Raw genomic sequence first — 18,363 nt, 5'->3', positions numbered from 1 at the left:
ATTACAATATTTAAGATTTTAAGTTCATTATAGTAATATCTAATCGAATTTAAATAAAAATTAAAAATATTTACTTGTAGAAATGTTTTACTTTTTAATTGTTTTATTAAATATTTTTTTATTTGTTAATTAAAAAATAATAAATTATTTTTAAACAAGTTTTAAAAGAAAAATCCTTAATTTTATATTAAAAAATTTATTTAATTATAATTATATTTATTTTATTTAATAATTAAATAGTGAAATACCTATGTATTGCTAAAATAATTACTCTTAATTATTATATGCTCCAATATAAAATAATATTAAAATTTAAAATAAAATCTAATTTTTATATTAAAGTAGTAAATTTTTGTAATGAAAAATAAAATATTTTTTTTAATAAAATTCAGTTTTGTGGCTTATAAATAAAATTGATGTAAAATAGATTGAATGGAATCTAGGACAAGATTAAAGCGATGGATAATATAAATTCTTTAGAACTAAAACTTTTATTATTTCCAATAATTTATTAAGATATTATATTTATTAACTTTTAAAGCACTTAAAATATAGTATTATTATCTCATAAATGTTAGCAAATCAATATATTAATAACAGCAATAGCGCAAGGAAGAAAAAAAAAATTTACTTGGATTATAACCTTGTTTCTCCTACATATTAGAATCATGAGTTATTTAAAAGCCCGCATTTATATTCAGCTAGAAATTCTACTCATTAAAAATTATTGAAGTAAAGTTTAGGTCATAATGCTAATTAAGCTCATTCGTATTCATTAAATAATTCTCCAGAGAGGAGTAGAGATTAGAATGCTGCTTAGTAATAAATTGATACAAATTATGATACTAATAGATTAAGGAGAGCTCTTTATGGAGTTAATTTAGAATAAGGCATGCTTGTTGATAGCATTAATGTTGATAAATACAAAAAAAGGAAGAAATCCATACCTACTGTTGAATAAACTTCACAATATTAAATAGAATAAGCTTTATAATATTATTCTTAATCTCATTAACAGAGGTTAGGATAAAATTAGTATTTAGGTAATTAAGCGAGATAAAGCAGGATAATTGGCAATCCTTACAACCAGCCAATTAATTTATCAGTTCAGGCATCATACATATCTGATCAAAATTACTTAAATGGAAATAAGTAAAGTTATTCTTTAAATAAAAGCTTAAATTAATCGAATTCAGATGGGAAAGGAGAGGATACAGTAAACTTAACTAATAGGCAGTAAATTAGAAATGTTTTTGGAAAGCAAGTAAACTATAAAAATATGAATTCTTAAAACAACTCTCAAAATAATATATCTCCTTTTGAGATAAGCTAAGATTATAACAAGTCATAAAATCAATACTTGCCAATAACTAAAGCCTAAAAAAATAAGAATAAGTCTAATAGCGTTTACTCTGCTGTAGATATATTCCAAAATGCTCATGGGTAGAGCTCTGCAACAAGCTTTGCTCTAGATTCTCCTTCTGAAAAAAATCTAAAACCTAATGAATAGCAAAAGAAATCTCATTTGCAGCAAGAAAAAAATTAAAATTTAGGAAATATTAATTGCTATTCGAGTAACAAAACTATTGAAAAAATATTCAAATCTAGTAAAAACACAGAAAAAAATTTATCTTTAATAAAGAATCAGCTTAATGGAATTTCTAATTTTTCTCTAGAGCCTATCCAATAGACAAATAGATAAAAGGATATGAGCTTAGATTTGATCCGAAACTCTTCCTTGAATTAATCACCTTCCCTCAGTCCTAAAATTAAATATAAAAAAAACAGATCTATAGAGAAAAATTAAGACAACCAGTAAAGCCCAAAATCTAAATTTGAGAAATGTTTTTCTCTTGAAAAAAGTTAAGACATCAATGTTTCCTTACAGACTTTAGCATAAAATAGCTCAATAGCTTAGCTGATTTAAAGAGAAAAGCCACATGCTCTAACACTACCTAAATTAAAAGTTATTGTATTGGATATGGTTAACAACTATGAAGACATTGATTAGAAATTCATTAAAATAGATATTGAAAAATATTGGTTAAGTTTACTTAATAAGTCTGTAAGGTTAATAGCTGATTATGAACTTATGACAAGACTGTAACCTTATATAATAGATATATTATAATCTGATTACTATCTCAAGTATAGAACAAATCAATTATCAGGTAAATACCAGCTGAAAGAGATTAGTAAATGGAATTTCCTCAAGGAAATACAAAGCTATGAAAAGTTAGAAATTGCTCAAAATAAGTTTTATGAATTTATAATTTATTATTTCATACCTAGCTAAGACTATAGAGAATAGCTAATCAAAGATTTAACTTTAGCAATCAATCAAAAAATATAAAAATAGTTTCCCTTTGCAGAAGATATAAATACACTTATGGATATAAATGGAAATATAATTAACGATCTCTATGAGTTCAATATTTCTTAAAAAGTATTATTAGCTGGTAATCTAACCTCATTAATTACTCTTTACCCATCTTTCTAAAAACACCTTCAATAATACAACAAAAATGCAGAAAAAATATCCTTTATCTAAGAAAGAAAAAAAAACTTTTAGTAGGCATTTGTTGTTCTTGAATCATCTCCTTAATTAAATACTCTTAATCCTGACTCACCTCAACAAAATAAAAAATAACTTAAATTGCCACAAATTCTTCGATTACCTCCTAGTTTGACAACACAAGACTCTGTTTGTTCCCTTAATTCTCCATAAAGTATTTGAATTAAATAATAAAATAAATCAATTTTTTTATTTAATTGTTAATAAAACTAAAATTTAAAATAAATTAAATTAATTTCTAAATTATTTTAATATTTTACCCTTTATTTAATTAAATATTAGATTATTTAGTTAATCTACTTCTTAATTTTTTACATTTAATTTAAAATATAAATTTTTAACTTGAATCAATTTAAAGAGAGAAGATAAATATTTCTATTAATTTTGCAAGTATTTAAATTTAAAAAACATAAAAGTGAAATTTTAAAATTAATGTTAAAATTTTTTATGATAAATTATTTTAAATGCTTAATTTAATAGAGAAAACAAAAATAAAACTAATTTTAATATTCATAATTTAGAGAAAATTAAGTGCTTTTATCAATCAATTATAGATTTAATTTTAGATTAAAATAATTATTTATAAAAAGAGAAAAGCTAATTAGATAGTTTGGAAGTTTAGAAATTTAATCATAGGAGTACTCAGAAAAAATTAGAAACAAGAAATATGAGCTTGATTAGCATTCCTGAATTTAACTATAATTCAGGTGTTCATGAAAATGATAAAATAGAATAAAAAGCAAGCCAGATTGTAATTTAAACTTAAAGGAAAATAGTAATTAAAAAAGAATAAAAAAACTCTTTGTACTTAACTAAGGGCGACATTTAAACTTACTTAAAATAATATGAAAAGTTATCTGAAAAAGATATTTTAAATTTTCATGCAGAATTTAAATAATTAGTATCTCTGAATTCAGTCTATGAAGAAAAAGCTAATATCGGAATTAATTCCAGATTAAAAAAACCTTTTAGAGATTATTTGGTATATACTTAGATATTTTTTAGTATGAATCCATCCTTTCAAGACAAAGAAAGATAGTACTAAACATAAATATTTGAAGCTTTGTAGATAGAAATTAATGTATTTAAAAAAATATTTTTTTAATTAATTTAACTTATTTCAATTTAATAGATTGGAGATCATTAACATCCCACCCTTGGTTGGAAAGATTTTCTTTTAATAAAAACATGTGTTGCAAATTTGCTTACTCATGATTAAAAAATTGGTTTTCTTCAAAGATTCTTCAATAAATATAACATGATTCAAATAACGAAATAAGAATTTTATCATCTTTTAGCCTCTGCTAGAGGAATTCCTTTTAATGAAAGCTCAGAGAAGTTAATCCTTCATGGCTTTCAAGAAGAAATATGGAGTAATTTGAATGAGTTATCTTTGATAGATAAAGATAATTTTCTAATTTAAAAATTTTTTTATAGCATAAATCCAAATTGTAGATTGTTAAATGATTTAATTTAGTGGATGTTCTTGCAATCTTACGAATGAAAAAGCAAGCTTCCAAATTGAATATGTTTAGAAATGGTTGTTTATTGGTTTCAATTAATTATTTAAAATTACAATAAAATAAAATTACAGAATATTAAAAAATTTATTTTTCTTTGTAAAATATTTATTATCTAAGTTAGTAAATATATTTTTTTTGGCTTAATTTCCCTATAAAAATGTAAGCATTATTATTTATACAAAATATTAATTATTAATTTAATTAAAATACATGACTTAGTTAGATATTTTATATGACCAAATAAAGATTTATTACAAAAAGTATTGATGGGATGATAATTGTTACAGTTTTTATAATACATTCAAACACTTAATTTATTTAAGAAAGCCAGAGTTTTATTTTCTTCAATATTTGAATTTTGAGCAAAATATTTCTAAAAAAGTAAAAAAAGATTAAAATTGGGTAAATATTCTTTATTTTTATAATTATCTCTTAAAACTTTTTATTAAAATATCAAATATATTTTTTTATTAAGCTAAATTATATTTTTAGCATATACTTTATTTTAGAATTCTAAGAAATTGCATAAAAATAATAAGTTTTAATACATTTAAAGCAGAACAATTTTATGTAGAATTAAAAAAAACTTTACTCCGTTTAAAATGAATTATGATAATTAAAGTTACAAACGAAAGAAGTAAATTGATATTTAAAAAAGATCAAATATTTATAATATCATGCATGAAACCTATCAATGCTTAAAATTTATAATCAATTTGAATGGTTGAAATGATTTGCCATGCAGATTTAGTTATATATTTGAAAGAGGTATTTATCATAATTGGTGCTTATTATATCAAAAGAAAAAGAAAGTTTTAATTACAAATTTTTTACTTATTTTTTTCGATTATTTTAATTTTTGTTAATTCAATATTGCATTTTTAAGATATTTTGTAAAAATTATTTGTTTACAATTACAATATAACAAATTTAGATATTTAAAAAAGGGATTCTACAAGATCTATTAGCATAAAACAAATATTAACTCATTTTATAAAATCAATTATTGATTTAGTTTTTAAATAAAAATGTCACAATTAGTTTGTGTCTAAGAAGAATAGATAAGTCCGAGAAGCAGTTAAAATCATTCGCTCGTCAATTATTAAAATTAACATTAAACACATTAAAATTAATCAAGCAATGTTAAATACCTCACTCCAGAGCGAGCTTATTCTTAATAAAAATAAGGAATTCAGAAATTTTAAATCAATACAATACCTAGATCAATATCCAGAAAGAGAATTTAAACAGATAGCTCAGAAGATTTTCAATAAAATGGCAATTAATTAGCTAATTAATCTGTAAATTATGCTAACAAAAATAACTCTTTCTCTAATAATGATTACAGCTCAGACTAAAAAAAGTATGAAGTATTAAGAAACACAAAAAAATAAAATTTAACTCTTAAAGGAAGTGATATACAATAATACATAAATACTTAAATTTAAAAGAAACTCTCATACTGCATTAGTGGTAGCAACTCCAAAGAAATTTATCCATCAAGAATTGTTGCAGCTTTGAAAGATAAATAAAATGATTAATAGCTTTTGAATGGGTTCAAATAGAACCCTTAAACATATTTTGCTTAATAAGGAAGTGAATAGTAATAAAAGATTAATTTTGAAAATCGTAATCACCTAAGTAGCGTCAATCGAATGCCAAACAGCAATAAAAAAGATATTAATTATTCTAATAAATTAGTTGATTAAAGCTACTCTTCTGCTTTTGATAACAGCTAGTAATATGACTCATAATTTAACTCAAATAAAATAGAAAGAGCAGCTCCAAAACAAAGTTTGTTTTAGAAAATAAGTCAATCAGTAGAACGATAAAAGTTAAGAGAAATATGTAACAAAAATGGAAATCAGATAAACAATTTTAATCTTAAAGACACAAGCTAAAATGTTTTAAAAACTGATTAGAATAAAAATGATGATCAAAACAAATATATTTATCGCTGTTAAAGCGAAAAAAGAATGAACACAGATCAATCGATTAACTCAAATTATTCTGCATAAACATGCCCATAAAATAGAGCCAAGTCCCCTCAATCAATGATTTCGATGATATCAAATAAAAGCAATAAGTAAAGACCTTTTTCAAAGAAAATAATTGAAAAGATAAAACTAAATCGTAATTTAAAATATTAAAACGGGAGTTATAATGATACAAGCAGTACATACTTCACAGACCTTAGTGGATCATAATAAAACCAAGGTTAATATGTTAGTTTTAACTTTTTAGTAGTTTAACAAGCTCAAAGGATCAATAAATATGCAGAATATATAAAGCAAGATACCTATAAAATGAATTAAGAACTAAGACCAAATAAAGATAAAGTAAGAGAACTTGTCAATTCTATTTTATAAATGTATTAATTTTTATTTACTCTTTCATCAGATTAGTAAAGGATAGCTAAAATTATGATAGATTGTGGTGCAGCTAAAGGAAAATTATTGGAAATTTTCTTTTAGAACTAAATGTAAAATAACTCACCTCAAAAAGACGATTAATATTATAATCGATACATCGATACTGTTGAAAGAACAATCCATTCATAAAGTAATTAACAAGAAGTTAACTAATTCGTTAATGATAAACAAATTAATGATCATTCTTTGCTCACAGATTAGTCGCCATAAAATAATAATTTAAACGATTTGAAGCTTAAGGATTCTCTGGACCCAAAACACTTTTTTGAAAAAACTTACTTCAAAATTCTACAAAAAGACTCAAACGGAATCGCTTAGGTACAAGAGTATGTAGATCTTTAAGTGATAGAAGATTTGGATAATTTAAAAACAACTCTTTAAGTTTGCCTAAAATTTACAGAAAGCAATTCTTCACCTTAAAAAAAAGATAAATCAAGATCTCCTTAAGTTAAACCTACTCCTCCAAAATAGTAATATAAAGACATAAAAAATTCTGAATTCGATGTAAAAATAAATAAATACGAACTATCAAAACAAAGATTCCCTATTAAACATTAAATTCAAACCTAGTCTGAATCTTTAGAAGAAAGATCTAAAAAAGAATATAACTCTGATATCAATAAAAATGATGAAATAATAATATAAGAAAACACTAATTCAGATGACATTTTATAATATTTAGATTTACTTAAAGATTAAAGAACAGAAAGGAAAGGCCTAATTTCTGAAATGAATGAATACACTTCAATTAATTAAGGTGAACGATTTCCAACATATGTAAATGACCCATATGATTTTATAGATTATTCAAATTAAATTGATTTACTTGGCTTAGCTAAATATTATTGAAATAATATATTTTTAAAATAATAGCCCTCCTTTACTCATATAATACTAATCTAAATAAATAAATAAGAAAATAAATAAATAATTAAGTAAGTAAATAATAAAATAAATAAATAAAAAGCAAAATCAAGATGTAATATTTAATTTTATTATAGCAAAATAACTATTCTAAGATATGGAAATAAATATTTTATTAGATGAAATAAAAGTACTTTAGTATTAGATTAATTAAATAAATAAAATTATAAAAATTTTACAAAATTTAAAAAACACTAATTGTAAATTAAAATATTTTTCATAATTTGTATAAAAAGTTCAAAAGTAATATTTTTCAAGTTTTGTTAAGTTTGATATAAATATTTTAATTAGTTAATTTTTTATTATTTAGCAATTAAATTTCGTTAATAATAAATCTAAATCAACTGATTAATGATGGCATTAATTAAAATTCAAACTTCATGCATTTCTTAAAGTAAAGCTTTTGTTGAAACCATGTTTTAATTAATAATTGGAGATTTCACTTCGTCTTGTTCGTAAGGAATGCCTTTATATCTGCTATAAAAATAATAAACTATATAATATGGATAAAGAGTTATTGTCCATCCTAAGAGAGTACACCACCAAGTTTAATCAAATATTCTTGTTATTTATAAATACAGAGATAGCAATCCCATAGCTGCTGTAAAGAATGGTACAGAATAGTGCAAGAGGAATATAAAAATTTATGGCGTGGGATCTTAAATATACAATTTAACTTTTTCTTCAATAACATCCCATTTTTCTATCCAAGTGAAAAAGAAAACTTCAATAAATAATCCCATAAATAAATTAAAACCCACTCCATAAGTGTCAACTAAATCTAAGAAATAAAATCCAGCTTAGGTACAATATAAAAATCCAAATAAGGATACAGCACCACAAACAAGAGCTCTAACCCATTTCATTGGAATTCTGTGAGATAAAATAACTATACCATCACCGTTTAACTCATCCTCTAGAGTTCCAGCTAATCCATCCATAAATGCAAACTGAGTATCAATTCCTAATTTAAAAAATTAATTTTTATATTTATTGATAATATTTAAATTTACCTAAAAATATCATAGTGATGAAAAAGACAATTGCTAATAAATTAGAAAAAGGCATTTTTGTTAGTACTGCTGGAAAGACTATGAAGGCAAGATCAGGTCCTCTTAAAGGAATTTGATCTATTGGAATGTTTGTTATATGAGACATATATCCCATGAAACTAAATATAGCCATGGAGGCAAGAAATCCACATAAAACTGTGAATAAAGGAATTAAATAGGCAGATCTTTTTATTTCTTAAGAAATTGGTCTGTAACTACCAAATAAAACTAAAACTCCACCTCCTGTACTTACTTAAAATATGGCTTAATTTGTGGCATCAACCCAAACTCTTAATTAAGATAATTTAGACCAATCAGGCATAAAGAGCCACTTGATTCCCTACCAAGATCCAGGAAGAAACATGCCTCTAATTAAAAGCAAAAACAATAAGATATATGGTGAGGTAGCTGTAATCATTGCTACTCTACCTGAAACTGCAACTCCTTTCTATATACAAAGATATCTAATTTATAAAAAAAAAAAATAAATAAATTTATTTTTATTTAGAAGTAATTATTTACACTATAACTTATGAAAGAATATAACAGAATAGAAGTGGCCAGATGATGTGACCTATTTCACTGATACTGCTTGAAAATTAAAGAACTTCTTTGTAAAAGTAATCCTTTAAAAAATAAAATAAAAAATAAGTACTTAAGAATAACAAAAATAAACTCTAAATTATCAATCTTCAATTAGTCAAATTTTTTTGTTGAGAAATTCGCTAGTCGCTTAATTGGTTAGTTAATTTAGAAGAATAATTAAAGCTAGCAAGTCTGTGGCAGTAGCGATTTTTGAAAAATATATAAAAACTTTACTGAATTCCATGGCACTGGGGAGTCTTTTGGAGCTGTCCAAGGTAAAGGCGATGTGAAACTCTCGTAAAGAAAATAAAAGGAATATCCAAGTATTAAATTATAATAAGTAGACATACTGAATGTAGTTAGCAATGGAAAAATACCTAATCCCTTGAACTTCTTATGGGTCTTTTTATAAAACAAAAATTTAAAAAAATAATTTCAAATCCTTCATTTCGTTTTATTGTATTTTAAAAAATTATAAATATAATTTATATGTATATATATGCTGATAGATTTATAGATAATATTTATTAACTCCACGTTTCAAATCTAAAGTTTGTTTACTTTTTCAAAGCATTGAGGTGGGCTTTTTTAAAGCATCTAACCAAGAGCAGTTTCAAAGTAGAAGGAGGGTATACCTATTAAAAAAAGCATAATCAAATAGGGTATTAAGAAGACTCCTCCTCCGTTTTTATAAACCAAATAGGGAAATCTCCAAACGCTACCAAATCCTGCTGCATACCCTAAAATAGTTAGTAAATATTCTAAATAGTTATTAAATCTATCTCTTTCATGGTGATTCTCTAAACTAAGGGTTCTCTTGATACCAGCTCTATGATACCCTCTTACGTGATCATGATCATCGTCATGAATCAGATTAGTATAGCTATTCAAATTCTCCTATGAACAAATTTCGGGTAAACTATTTGCCATTATCTACTTCTAACCAAATATTTTTAATATTTTTGATGATTTTGTTTGACTTAAAAATATCTTGAATAATTTTTTTTAGATTTTTTATCAAAAAATAAATGATAATCTGTACACACTTAATATTTTATCTGCCTAATCAATAATGTAAATTAAAATTTGGTACCTAAATTATCTAATCTTTTAATAAGTTTTTTGTTGATATAACTTAACCTGCTTTTTTAAATTATTTCTGAAATATTATTTTTTTAAAAGAAAACTATTTTTATTTATAAATAAGAACAAATTTTAATTAAGTAAACTCTTAATAAAAAATAAAAATAAATCTTAATATTAATTAGATTTATTTTATATAAATTTGTAAAATCATTAATAACTTTAATTTATTGTTTTTTATTTAAAATACTTGAGTTATCTTTAAGAAATATGACAAATCTATCTAATTTAACATCTTTTGTACTTTTTAATCGTAAAAAATAATTAATAAAAAATACTTTTTCAATAGCTTTAATTTAATTAGTTTTTTATATGAAAAAAATTGATAAAAAATATTTTATATATATAAAAAATTATTTAAAAAAATAAATTAATTTATTGATTAGTTTATTTGTAGCCATAAAAAGTAGATAGATATATTTTATAAAAGATTTTTCTTTCCCACAAAATATTGGATAAATAAAGGATTGAAATTTGTAGTCTAAAAACACAAAAGCAAAAAATATACCAAATAATTAAATTATGTAAATAACTAATTCATAAATATAATATAAAATAAGATTGTATTTGAGTTTTCAATATTCAACTAATTCCTACTCAAGTTCTTTATTTCCTTATTCTTCCCTTTCTTAACTAGTTTTTCCTTAGATTGGCTTTTCATCTTTGTATTTTTTATAGTAGTAATATATAGCATAATATGGATAGAGTGTAAAAGCCCATCCAATAATACTAACCCACCAGGCTTATTTGTTGATTTTTAGTAATTAAAGTATCACAGCTAATCCTCCCAAAAGACCTGTAAATACAGGGACTGAGTATTTTAATAAAGTTTTATATATCTAAGGGGTTGGTTCTCCAATATATTAGGTAATCTTGATTTCTAAAGTATCCCAGTTCTCCATCCAATTAAAAAAGTAAACTTCCATAAACACTGCAGTAATCAAATTAATTCCAACGCCGTAGCTATCAATAAATTCTAAATAGTAAAAACCTGCTTAAGTACTGTATAGAAAAGCAGATAAGGATACAATACTACAAATTCCCATTCTAATGTGCTTTTAAGTGATAGTTATATTAAATATTTTGGCATCAGTACCATGGAATTCGTCTTCAATTGAACCTGCAAGTCCATCCATGAAAGCAAATTAAGTGTCTATACCTAATTAATCAATAAAACATATTTATTTTTTAAATAATAATAATCTATCTACCACAACTATTTATAGTTAATGATATTATAAATTTATAAATTGAAAATAAAAACATTTAAAATACCTAAAAACACCATGGTCAAAAAGAAAATAATTGACAGCAAATTTGAGAAAGGCATTAATGTTAAGACTGCTGGAAACACTACAAAAGCAAGATCTGGACCAGATAATGGTATATCTTGGATTGATTAGCCAGTTAAGTGAGACATATAGCCCATAAAACTAAAAATTACGAACGAAGCAAGAAAACCACATAAAACTGTTAACATAGGCACCATATATGAAGTTTATTTTATTTCTTATGAAACTGGTCTATAACTACCAAAGATGATTAAGACACCACAGCCTGTACTTACTTGGAAGATAATTTAATTAGCAGCATCAACCCAAACCTATAAATCACTTAACTTGCTCCAGTCGGGAGAGAACAAGTAAGAAATCCCAGTAAAAGCACCCTCTAAGAACAATCCTCTCAACATTAAAATAAATAATAAAATATAAGGTGAAGTGGCAGTAAATAATGCTATTTTTCCAGAAACAGAGACTCCTTTTTGAATGCAGAAATAACTAATGTAATTTTAAAATAAATTAAAATTAATTTTATTATAAGTAAGGCTTTAATTTCAAATAAAAAAGTTATAGTATTGTATTTAATTATAGAAGAGATCATCTTAAATAATTAATCAGTTATCGATAATTAAAAACTTTAAAAATAGTTAATTAAATAAATCTATAAACCAAGCTTTTCAACTAACTTGATTGTTGATTTAGATCAGAAATAATTTAAAATTTTGTATTTCTTTTAAGATAACATAATCAGATATGTTTACAGGCATATCATTCATTTATTGAATGTTTTTTTACTTTCAAAATTAGTTAGCTTATGTATAAAATTAATTTTTTAAATATTTACACAATAACTTAAGACAACAAATAGCAGAAAAAGATAGGCCAAACAATTCCACCTAATTCATCTAGGCCACTAGAGGAGTTTAAGAAATTTTTGTAAAAATAATCCTTTTATTATAAATGTAAAATCAATCATACTTTTAGAAAAATATTCAAAAAGCTTAATCATATTATGAAAAATCTTAATAATTTTTTACTTTATTCCAAGGTTTTTGATTCTCTTCTAAGTTTTCTAACTTCCAAGGTAGAGGATAAGTAAAACTCTTCCATAAAAAGTATATTGAATATGCTAAAATTAGATTATAATAAGTTGACATTGAGAAGTTCACGCATACTGGGAAGATACCTAAACCTTTCCATTTTTTGTGAATCTAATTAATAATTTATTAAAATATAACATTTTATGGATGCTTGCTAATTTTTAGGTCATCTTTGAGTAATATATTTAAGAAAATGCCTTAGAAAATTTAAATTTATTTACTTTTTCAAAAATTAGTGGAGGACCTCTTTGAAATATTTATCCTATTGCAGTTTCAAAGTAAAAAGATGGAAATCCTATCAAAAAAAGGAAAATAAAGTAAGGAATCAAAAAGACACCTCCTCCGTTCTTAAAAATAAGGTAAGGGAATCTCCAAACACTACCAAAACCAGCAGCAAAACCTAAAACGCTAACTAAATATTCATAATAGCTATTAAATCTATCTCTTTCGTGGTGATTTTCATCTAATTATCTATTGAATGCAGCTCTATGTTCACCTCTATTTTCATGAGCATCTTTATTTTCATCATACCAATGCTCTAATTTATATTACTCGTTTTTTGTCAAGAGAGTTAAAGGCTTCGGCTTTGGTCTCTCTTTTTACCCGAATAATTTTTCATGCATTTTCTTTTCTAATGGATATGCTAAAAACTTTTTTGATTAAGCTAATTTATGTGTTTATGTAAATTTTTATGAATGTTTTGGTTTTTATTTTATTTTTTTAGTTCTATTAATTTTTTGGTGAAATAAGTAACAAAAAAAGATATTTTCATAAGTTTTTTGAAGAAGATTTTTGTCAATTTTACAATAAAAATATCGAACACTCATTTTTATTCACGCAATAGATTTGTTATACTAATTATAGAGAGAATTAGTCATACGTGATATTTCATGAGTTGATATCAAAAAAAAATTTTGGAGTCTATATTTTATTTGCAAAAGCAATCTATATTATTCACACTTTCTTGATAAAAAAATAATATTGATTATACGATCTATTTTTAGATAAATTATAAGATTATTTTTATTTCTTAAAGTTTTCTTAAAAATTTCTAAAGGTATTTTAATATTTGACTATTTTTCCTTCCTACTAGTTTAATTATATATTAAATTATTATTTTATGTTAAAAAAACCAAAATATAACAATACTAATAAATATAATTCCTTTTTTTCTTTCTTAGATTTAAATATAATACGACATATAGAGAATAAAGATTTTTAAAATAAATTATTACAGTAAAAAATTGGCAATTTCTTCAACTCTTAAATATTTTTAATGTTTTTTATTTTAGATAAATAATTTGTATTATTAAGCAAGAATTTTAAAATAATTAAATATATTTATTATACTTTAAATAAATTTTCACATGATAATTAAAAATATTTATGAGTATTGGAAGGAAGTAAATTGTTTTTATTATTTTAGTTTAAAGCATTTACTCTATGAGTTTGGTTAAAAATAATTGATTATTTGATTGAATAATTTAATTTTATCTTTTGAGTTATTTTGGATTTGAAAAAACTCTAAATAAAATAGAAAGAAAAAAAATTAAAGCTAATAAAAAAACAAGTAATAAAATGAAGAGAAAATAGCATGATTTAAAATGAAAATTATGTGTAAATAAATATACATTTTTTAAAATAAAGAGAATTTTTACTTTTTGAAACATAAATTATTCTGTTTTTTAAAATTTATGCAGCTATTTTTTTTTATAAGTAATTTTATTAAGTTTTATCATTATGTAATAGACTTTCTTAATCTTTTAAAAATCGATTATAGATAGATAGATATGTACGTATAGTAAGAATAAATGAATGAATTAATAAATCAGTGAAATAAGTAAATTTTATATTTTTTAGCTTCACTATCTCTTTTCGTGTATTTTTTTATTATTTATTATATTGATCATTACAATCAAAGAGTGGATACATCCTTTAAGGAAGGATATTGAATGTAATTTTTAATTACTACTTTGCATAATAAGTTATTAAATTGTTTATTTATCTTATAGCTCTCTTTAAATTTATATTTTTTATTAGTAATTGTTAATTTATTAAATTAAAATCTTTCATTTTTTCTTCTTTTCTTTTTCTTTTTCTTTTTACTTTTATTTTTCTTATTTGTCTTTCTCCTTTTATTCTTTTCCCTTTTTTTCGGCTTATTTTTTTCTTAAATTTGCATCCTTTCTTTACAACTCTTCCAATTCTTCTTTGAATTTTTATGCTTTTGGAATATCTCCTTTTTATAAGTATATCTTATCAGGGCGTTAGCTTTAATCGCTTCCAAGAGTACTTTTGATTATAATAGGTTCATATGGCAATACATAGCGATAATCCCAATAGCGAATATCGTCGAATTCAATAAAACCCAGATAAGTTCCGTAGCATTTAGAGACTACTTAACCTTTAACCTTGATAGTACCTGAGATGTAGTCAGTAGGTCTTTTTTTGACAGAGTCTATTGCAATTTCTGCTACTATGTCGTTTTTTTCATCTTTAAAAGTAATAGAACCTGCAGATTCAACTCTCATAGCTCCCATGAATGAGCCACTATACACTTCCTTAGCAAAGTTATATATAATATATTATCCGTCTTTGAATTTTATATGACGATTACCATTATTTTTAAGTTTAAGCGAGTTTAAGCCTGCATTTGATTTGTAATTGTAATTTCCGTACATTAAATAGGATTTATCTGGTCCATAAATAGTAAAATATGAGATAGGAGGATGGTGAGAAATTTGTTCTGCATAGAGTCTAGTTCCATCAGGATAAAAACCTTAGCAAGTTTCACCAATAATTGGATTGAGAGGCTTCAAGAAACCACAGTTTATATAAAAGTTACCAAAAGTCGCACAAATTAAATATTTAAAACGCTCAACATAGTTATCTGTCTGACAGGCCTTATTTATATATAAGGGGAATAGACAAGTAGAATAGAGCGCCTTTTCTAATGCACTTTTTGGAATCATTGCCTTAATAGGGAATGAAATTTAGGTTAAGTTGAAACTTCCACTGAGAATTTTACGTCCTACTTAACTAATAATTTCTTTTCCTATTCCTCTTAAACATTCCTTTATTTTTTTATCTTTGCATTCTTTACCACCATCGCTGTGGGAAGATTCAGCTCTGCATTCATCCTTTGCTTGAATTGTTTTGAAGTCACGAACAAGATCAAAAATCATTTGCTTTGAAATCTTTTTATTGTGGAATTGGAACTCCTTCTTGACTAAAGTGTAAATGACATTTTTATCTTCAGGAAGAGCTGGTGGATCTGATTCATATCCTTCCATTAGCTTAATTTATTCTTACTCCTCTTTTTCTTACTATTTCTTTTTTTGCAATTCTAGCTATTACTTTAAAAGGTCATTATTGGAAGAATCGATTACCATTTAAGACTTAGCATCTACTTTATTTTGCTGCTATTTTAAATCTTCCTCTTCTTCTTCTTTTTCATTTGCTTCTTTATGGAATGATTTAGCTTTTGCAAAATCACTCTTCTTTTCTTATATTTTGTGGTTTTATTGCTTTAATTCTTAATACACAGAAGGAGTGAGACATGCATCTCTCATTTCTGACTTTTCGAGTAATTCAGGTATTTAGTCTGCTATTTAAAATATGATTTCATTATCAACATTGTCTTCTTAAATTGAGTCTTCATATCGAGAATCATAAACTTTGTTGCCTCTAGAATTAAATTGATCTGAGTCATATAAATTCTTTTAATGTGGTTGTGATTCGCCGCTTCCGCTTACACCTGCAGCAGCACTAATTTAAATGCTAATTTTTTATTGGCTTCCATTTATTTTATTACTTTTATGATTAACTCCATTCTTTCCATTGTGCTTAATATAATCATGTTATGATATCTGAGGAGTACCTAATATTATAATTGGTGGTAGACATTCTACTTCATATTCTTTAAGAAATCCATTTAATTCGTTCTTTATGAAAGGATTTCCCTTTACTGTAAAGCTTGGAAGCTGCACTCTTCTGTCCTTGTATTCTAATTTTTTTATAATATATTTTAATCTCTTTCTTTCTTTAATTAATAATTAATTATATTTATTTATTCTGTAAAATAGAGTTAAATTAAAATGATAAATAAAAAATGCTTAAATTTATTGTGAAAATGCTTATTTATTATTTATAATGTTTGTTAGTTTTAAAATTAATTGAACTGCAGTTTTTATTGGCTGCTTTCCATTCTTAAAAAAAAAGAAACTTTAATTCTTTAACTAGAGTTGATTTAGATGATTGATTATACATGATAATTATACTATGACTATCAGTTTTTGCTGATTTATTTCAAAATTTATCTCTTTTTTTGATATTTTAATATTTTTAAATTTACTGATTGCTTTTAATTGCAAATTAATAAAAATATTAAAACACCCTTCTATTACCAAGGTAATCATTACGATAAACATATGAATGAAATTCATTTAAAATAAATATAATCAATCTAGTATTAGCTGCTTGCTCTTTTTAGCGAGTGAGTTCAGGTTTTAGTTTCAATTTTAAAGTAATTGCAGATGGTTAATAGATATTGAAGGAATTAAAGTTTACTATATTAGTACATTACTAAATTAGTGTTATTTATTTACTATATATAAATAGCAAATAATATAATCACTTCAAAACTCAAATTATTGAAAACTCTATAAGATGATTATAATTTATTTATTTCTTACAGTATTCAGAATTGCGAGGAATCCTTTTAAACTTATCTACATTTTCATACTCATCTACTATTTGAATGTAACCCATTGTCTCATCGCAAGGATTATTCTCTTCTATTTGTACTTTAGTTCCATTCATCTTGTTGGTTTTTTTGTTAAAAGCTTAGTTAGAGAATTCTTCTACACCGTCTTAGTAGTTCTCTTGCTCGCTTAAGACTGATTATGACTTCATATCACTAATTTCTTTTATAATACAATTTGTTTTTTAACTTTGTTTGTAAAATGCTAAATGCTATCAAGCACATAAGGCAGGTTATAGACCACTTAAATCTATTTTGAATTTAAAATATTTATTTATTTATACGTTGCAAACTCTTAAAATGAGAGGGAGCAAACAAAACTAAAAATGATCTACTGCACTTTGCCTTATTTAAAATTAATTTTTTCTAAATCTTATCATAAAAAAAGAACATACATTTATAAGTTAATCCTTAGAAATTTTGATATTTTTAAATGGCTGGTGAACGGCTTTTGATTTTGTATATTATTTTTTATCTTAATGCAATAATTGTAGAGTACCTAACTTGCTTGCTTGATTGATATTAATATTTTTATTTTTTCTTCTTAATTAATTATTTTTTTAAAGTAAAGAGATTGAAGGGTTTTTGTAGTACTTTACTTTTTTTTGTAATTGCTTTGATAAAAATTTTTATTGCAGTATTAACTAATGTTATTTATAGTTCAGCTACCTTTTCAAAGGCTTCTTAACCCAAACCTATGAATTACTCATTATTCATTTAATTATTCATTTTTTTTTTGAGCAAAAACCAATTAATTAATTTTTGTTCTTGAGTGAATTTGTTTGGTTTTCAATCATTTCATTCAAGCACAGAATAAATAAATTAAAAAGCTCTGCAAAAAGCATATGAAAAAGAGGAAGGTATAGTTTAAGCATTTTCTGGTTAATAAATTTTTAAATAAAACTATTTATATAAAGTTTATAATCACAAGTAACCATGTTGAACTCTATGTAAAATAATTTCTTTTATCATACAAAATATGTATTC

The 18,363-nt window shown here is 23.9% G+C and overlaps 5 protein-coding genes across 5 annotated transcripts; 2 read left to right on the top strand and 3 right to left on the bottom strand. All coding sequences in view use genetic code 6, as the record gives it.

The window, feature by feature from the left end:
• Positions 1 to 571: 571 nt before the first annotated feature.
• On the top strand, positions 572 to 4,079 carry TTHERM_00678330 (hypothetical protein; the record flags this gene model as incomplete). Its single annotated transcript, XM_001027809.2, has 3 exons — positions 572 to 2,729; positions 3,166 to 3,656; positions 3,708 to 4,079. The coding sequence occupies 3 exons, from the start codon at positions 572 to 574 to the stop codon at positions 4,077 to 4,079; spliced, it is 3,021 nt and encodes a 1,006-aa protein (XP_001027809.2).
• Positions 4,080 to 5,126: 1,047 nt separating this feature from the next.
• Positions 5,127 to 7,379, top strand: TTHERM_000678329 (hypothetical protein; the record flags this gene model as incomplete). The annotated part of the gene is made up of 1 exon (XM_012801023.1): positions 5,127 to 7,379. One exon carries the CDS (start codon positions 5,127 to 5,129, stop codon positions 7,377 to 7,379), a length of 2,253 nt encoding a protein of 750 aa, XP_012656477.1.
• Positions 7,380 to 7,825: 446 nt separating this feature from the next.
• Positions 7,826 to 10,021, bottom strand: TTHERM_00678320 (Na-dependent neurotransmitter transporter; the record flags this gene model as incomplete). Its single annotated transcript, XM_001027808.3, has 5 exons — positions 7,826 to 8,418; positions 8,468 to 8,970; positions 9,029 to 9,132; positions 9,326 to 9,493; positions 9,653 to 10,021. 5 exons carry the CDS (start codon positions 10,019 to 10,021, stop codon positions 7,826 to 7,828), a joined length of 1,737 nt encoding a protein of 578 aa, XP_001027808.2.
• A 788-nt stretch (positions 10,022 to 10,809) lies between these two features.
• On the bottom strand, positions 10,810 to 13,237 carry TTHERM_00678310 (Na-dependent neurotransmitter transporter; the record flags this gene model as incomplete). The annotated part of the gene is made up of 5 exons (XM_001027807.3): positions 10,810 to 11,393; positions 11,510 to 12,012; positions 12,359 to 12,462; positions 12,552 to 12,725; positions 12,836 to 13,237. 5 exons carry the CDS (start codon positions 13,235 to 13,237, stop codon positions 10,810 to 10,812), a joined length of 1,767 nt encoding a protein of 588 aa, XP_001027807.1.
• A 1,446-nt stretch (positions 13,238 to 14,683) lies between these two features.
• TTHERM_00678300 (oxysterol-binding protein) lies at positions 14,684 to 17,528 on the bottom strand (the record flags this gene model as incomplete). Its single annotated transcript, XM_001027806.3, has 2 exons — positions 14,684 to 16,620; positions 17,309 to 17,528. 2 exons carry the CDS (start codon positions 17,526 to 17,528, stop codon positions 14,684 to 14,686), a joined length of 2,157 nt encoding a protein of 718 aa, XP_001027806.2.
• Between the last annotated feature and the right edge of the window lie 835 nt (positions 17,529 to 18,363).

The sequence above is a fragment of the Tetrahymena thermophila genome (assembly GCF_000189635.1).
Source record: "Tetrahymena thermophila SB210 genomic scaffold scf_8253823, whole genome shotgun sequence".
NCBI classification, from domain to species: domain Eukaryota; phylum Ciliophora; class Oligohymenophorea; order Hymenostomatida; family Tetrahymenidae; genus Tetrahymena; species Tetrahymena thermophila.
This window is presented reverse-complemented; position numbering and strand designations above follow the sequence as displayed.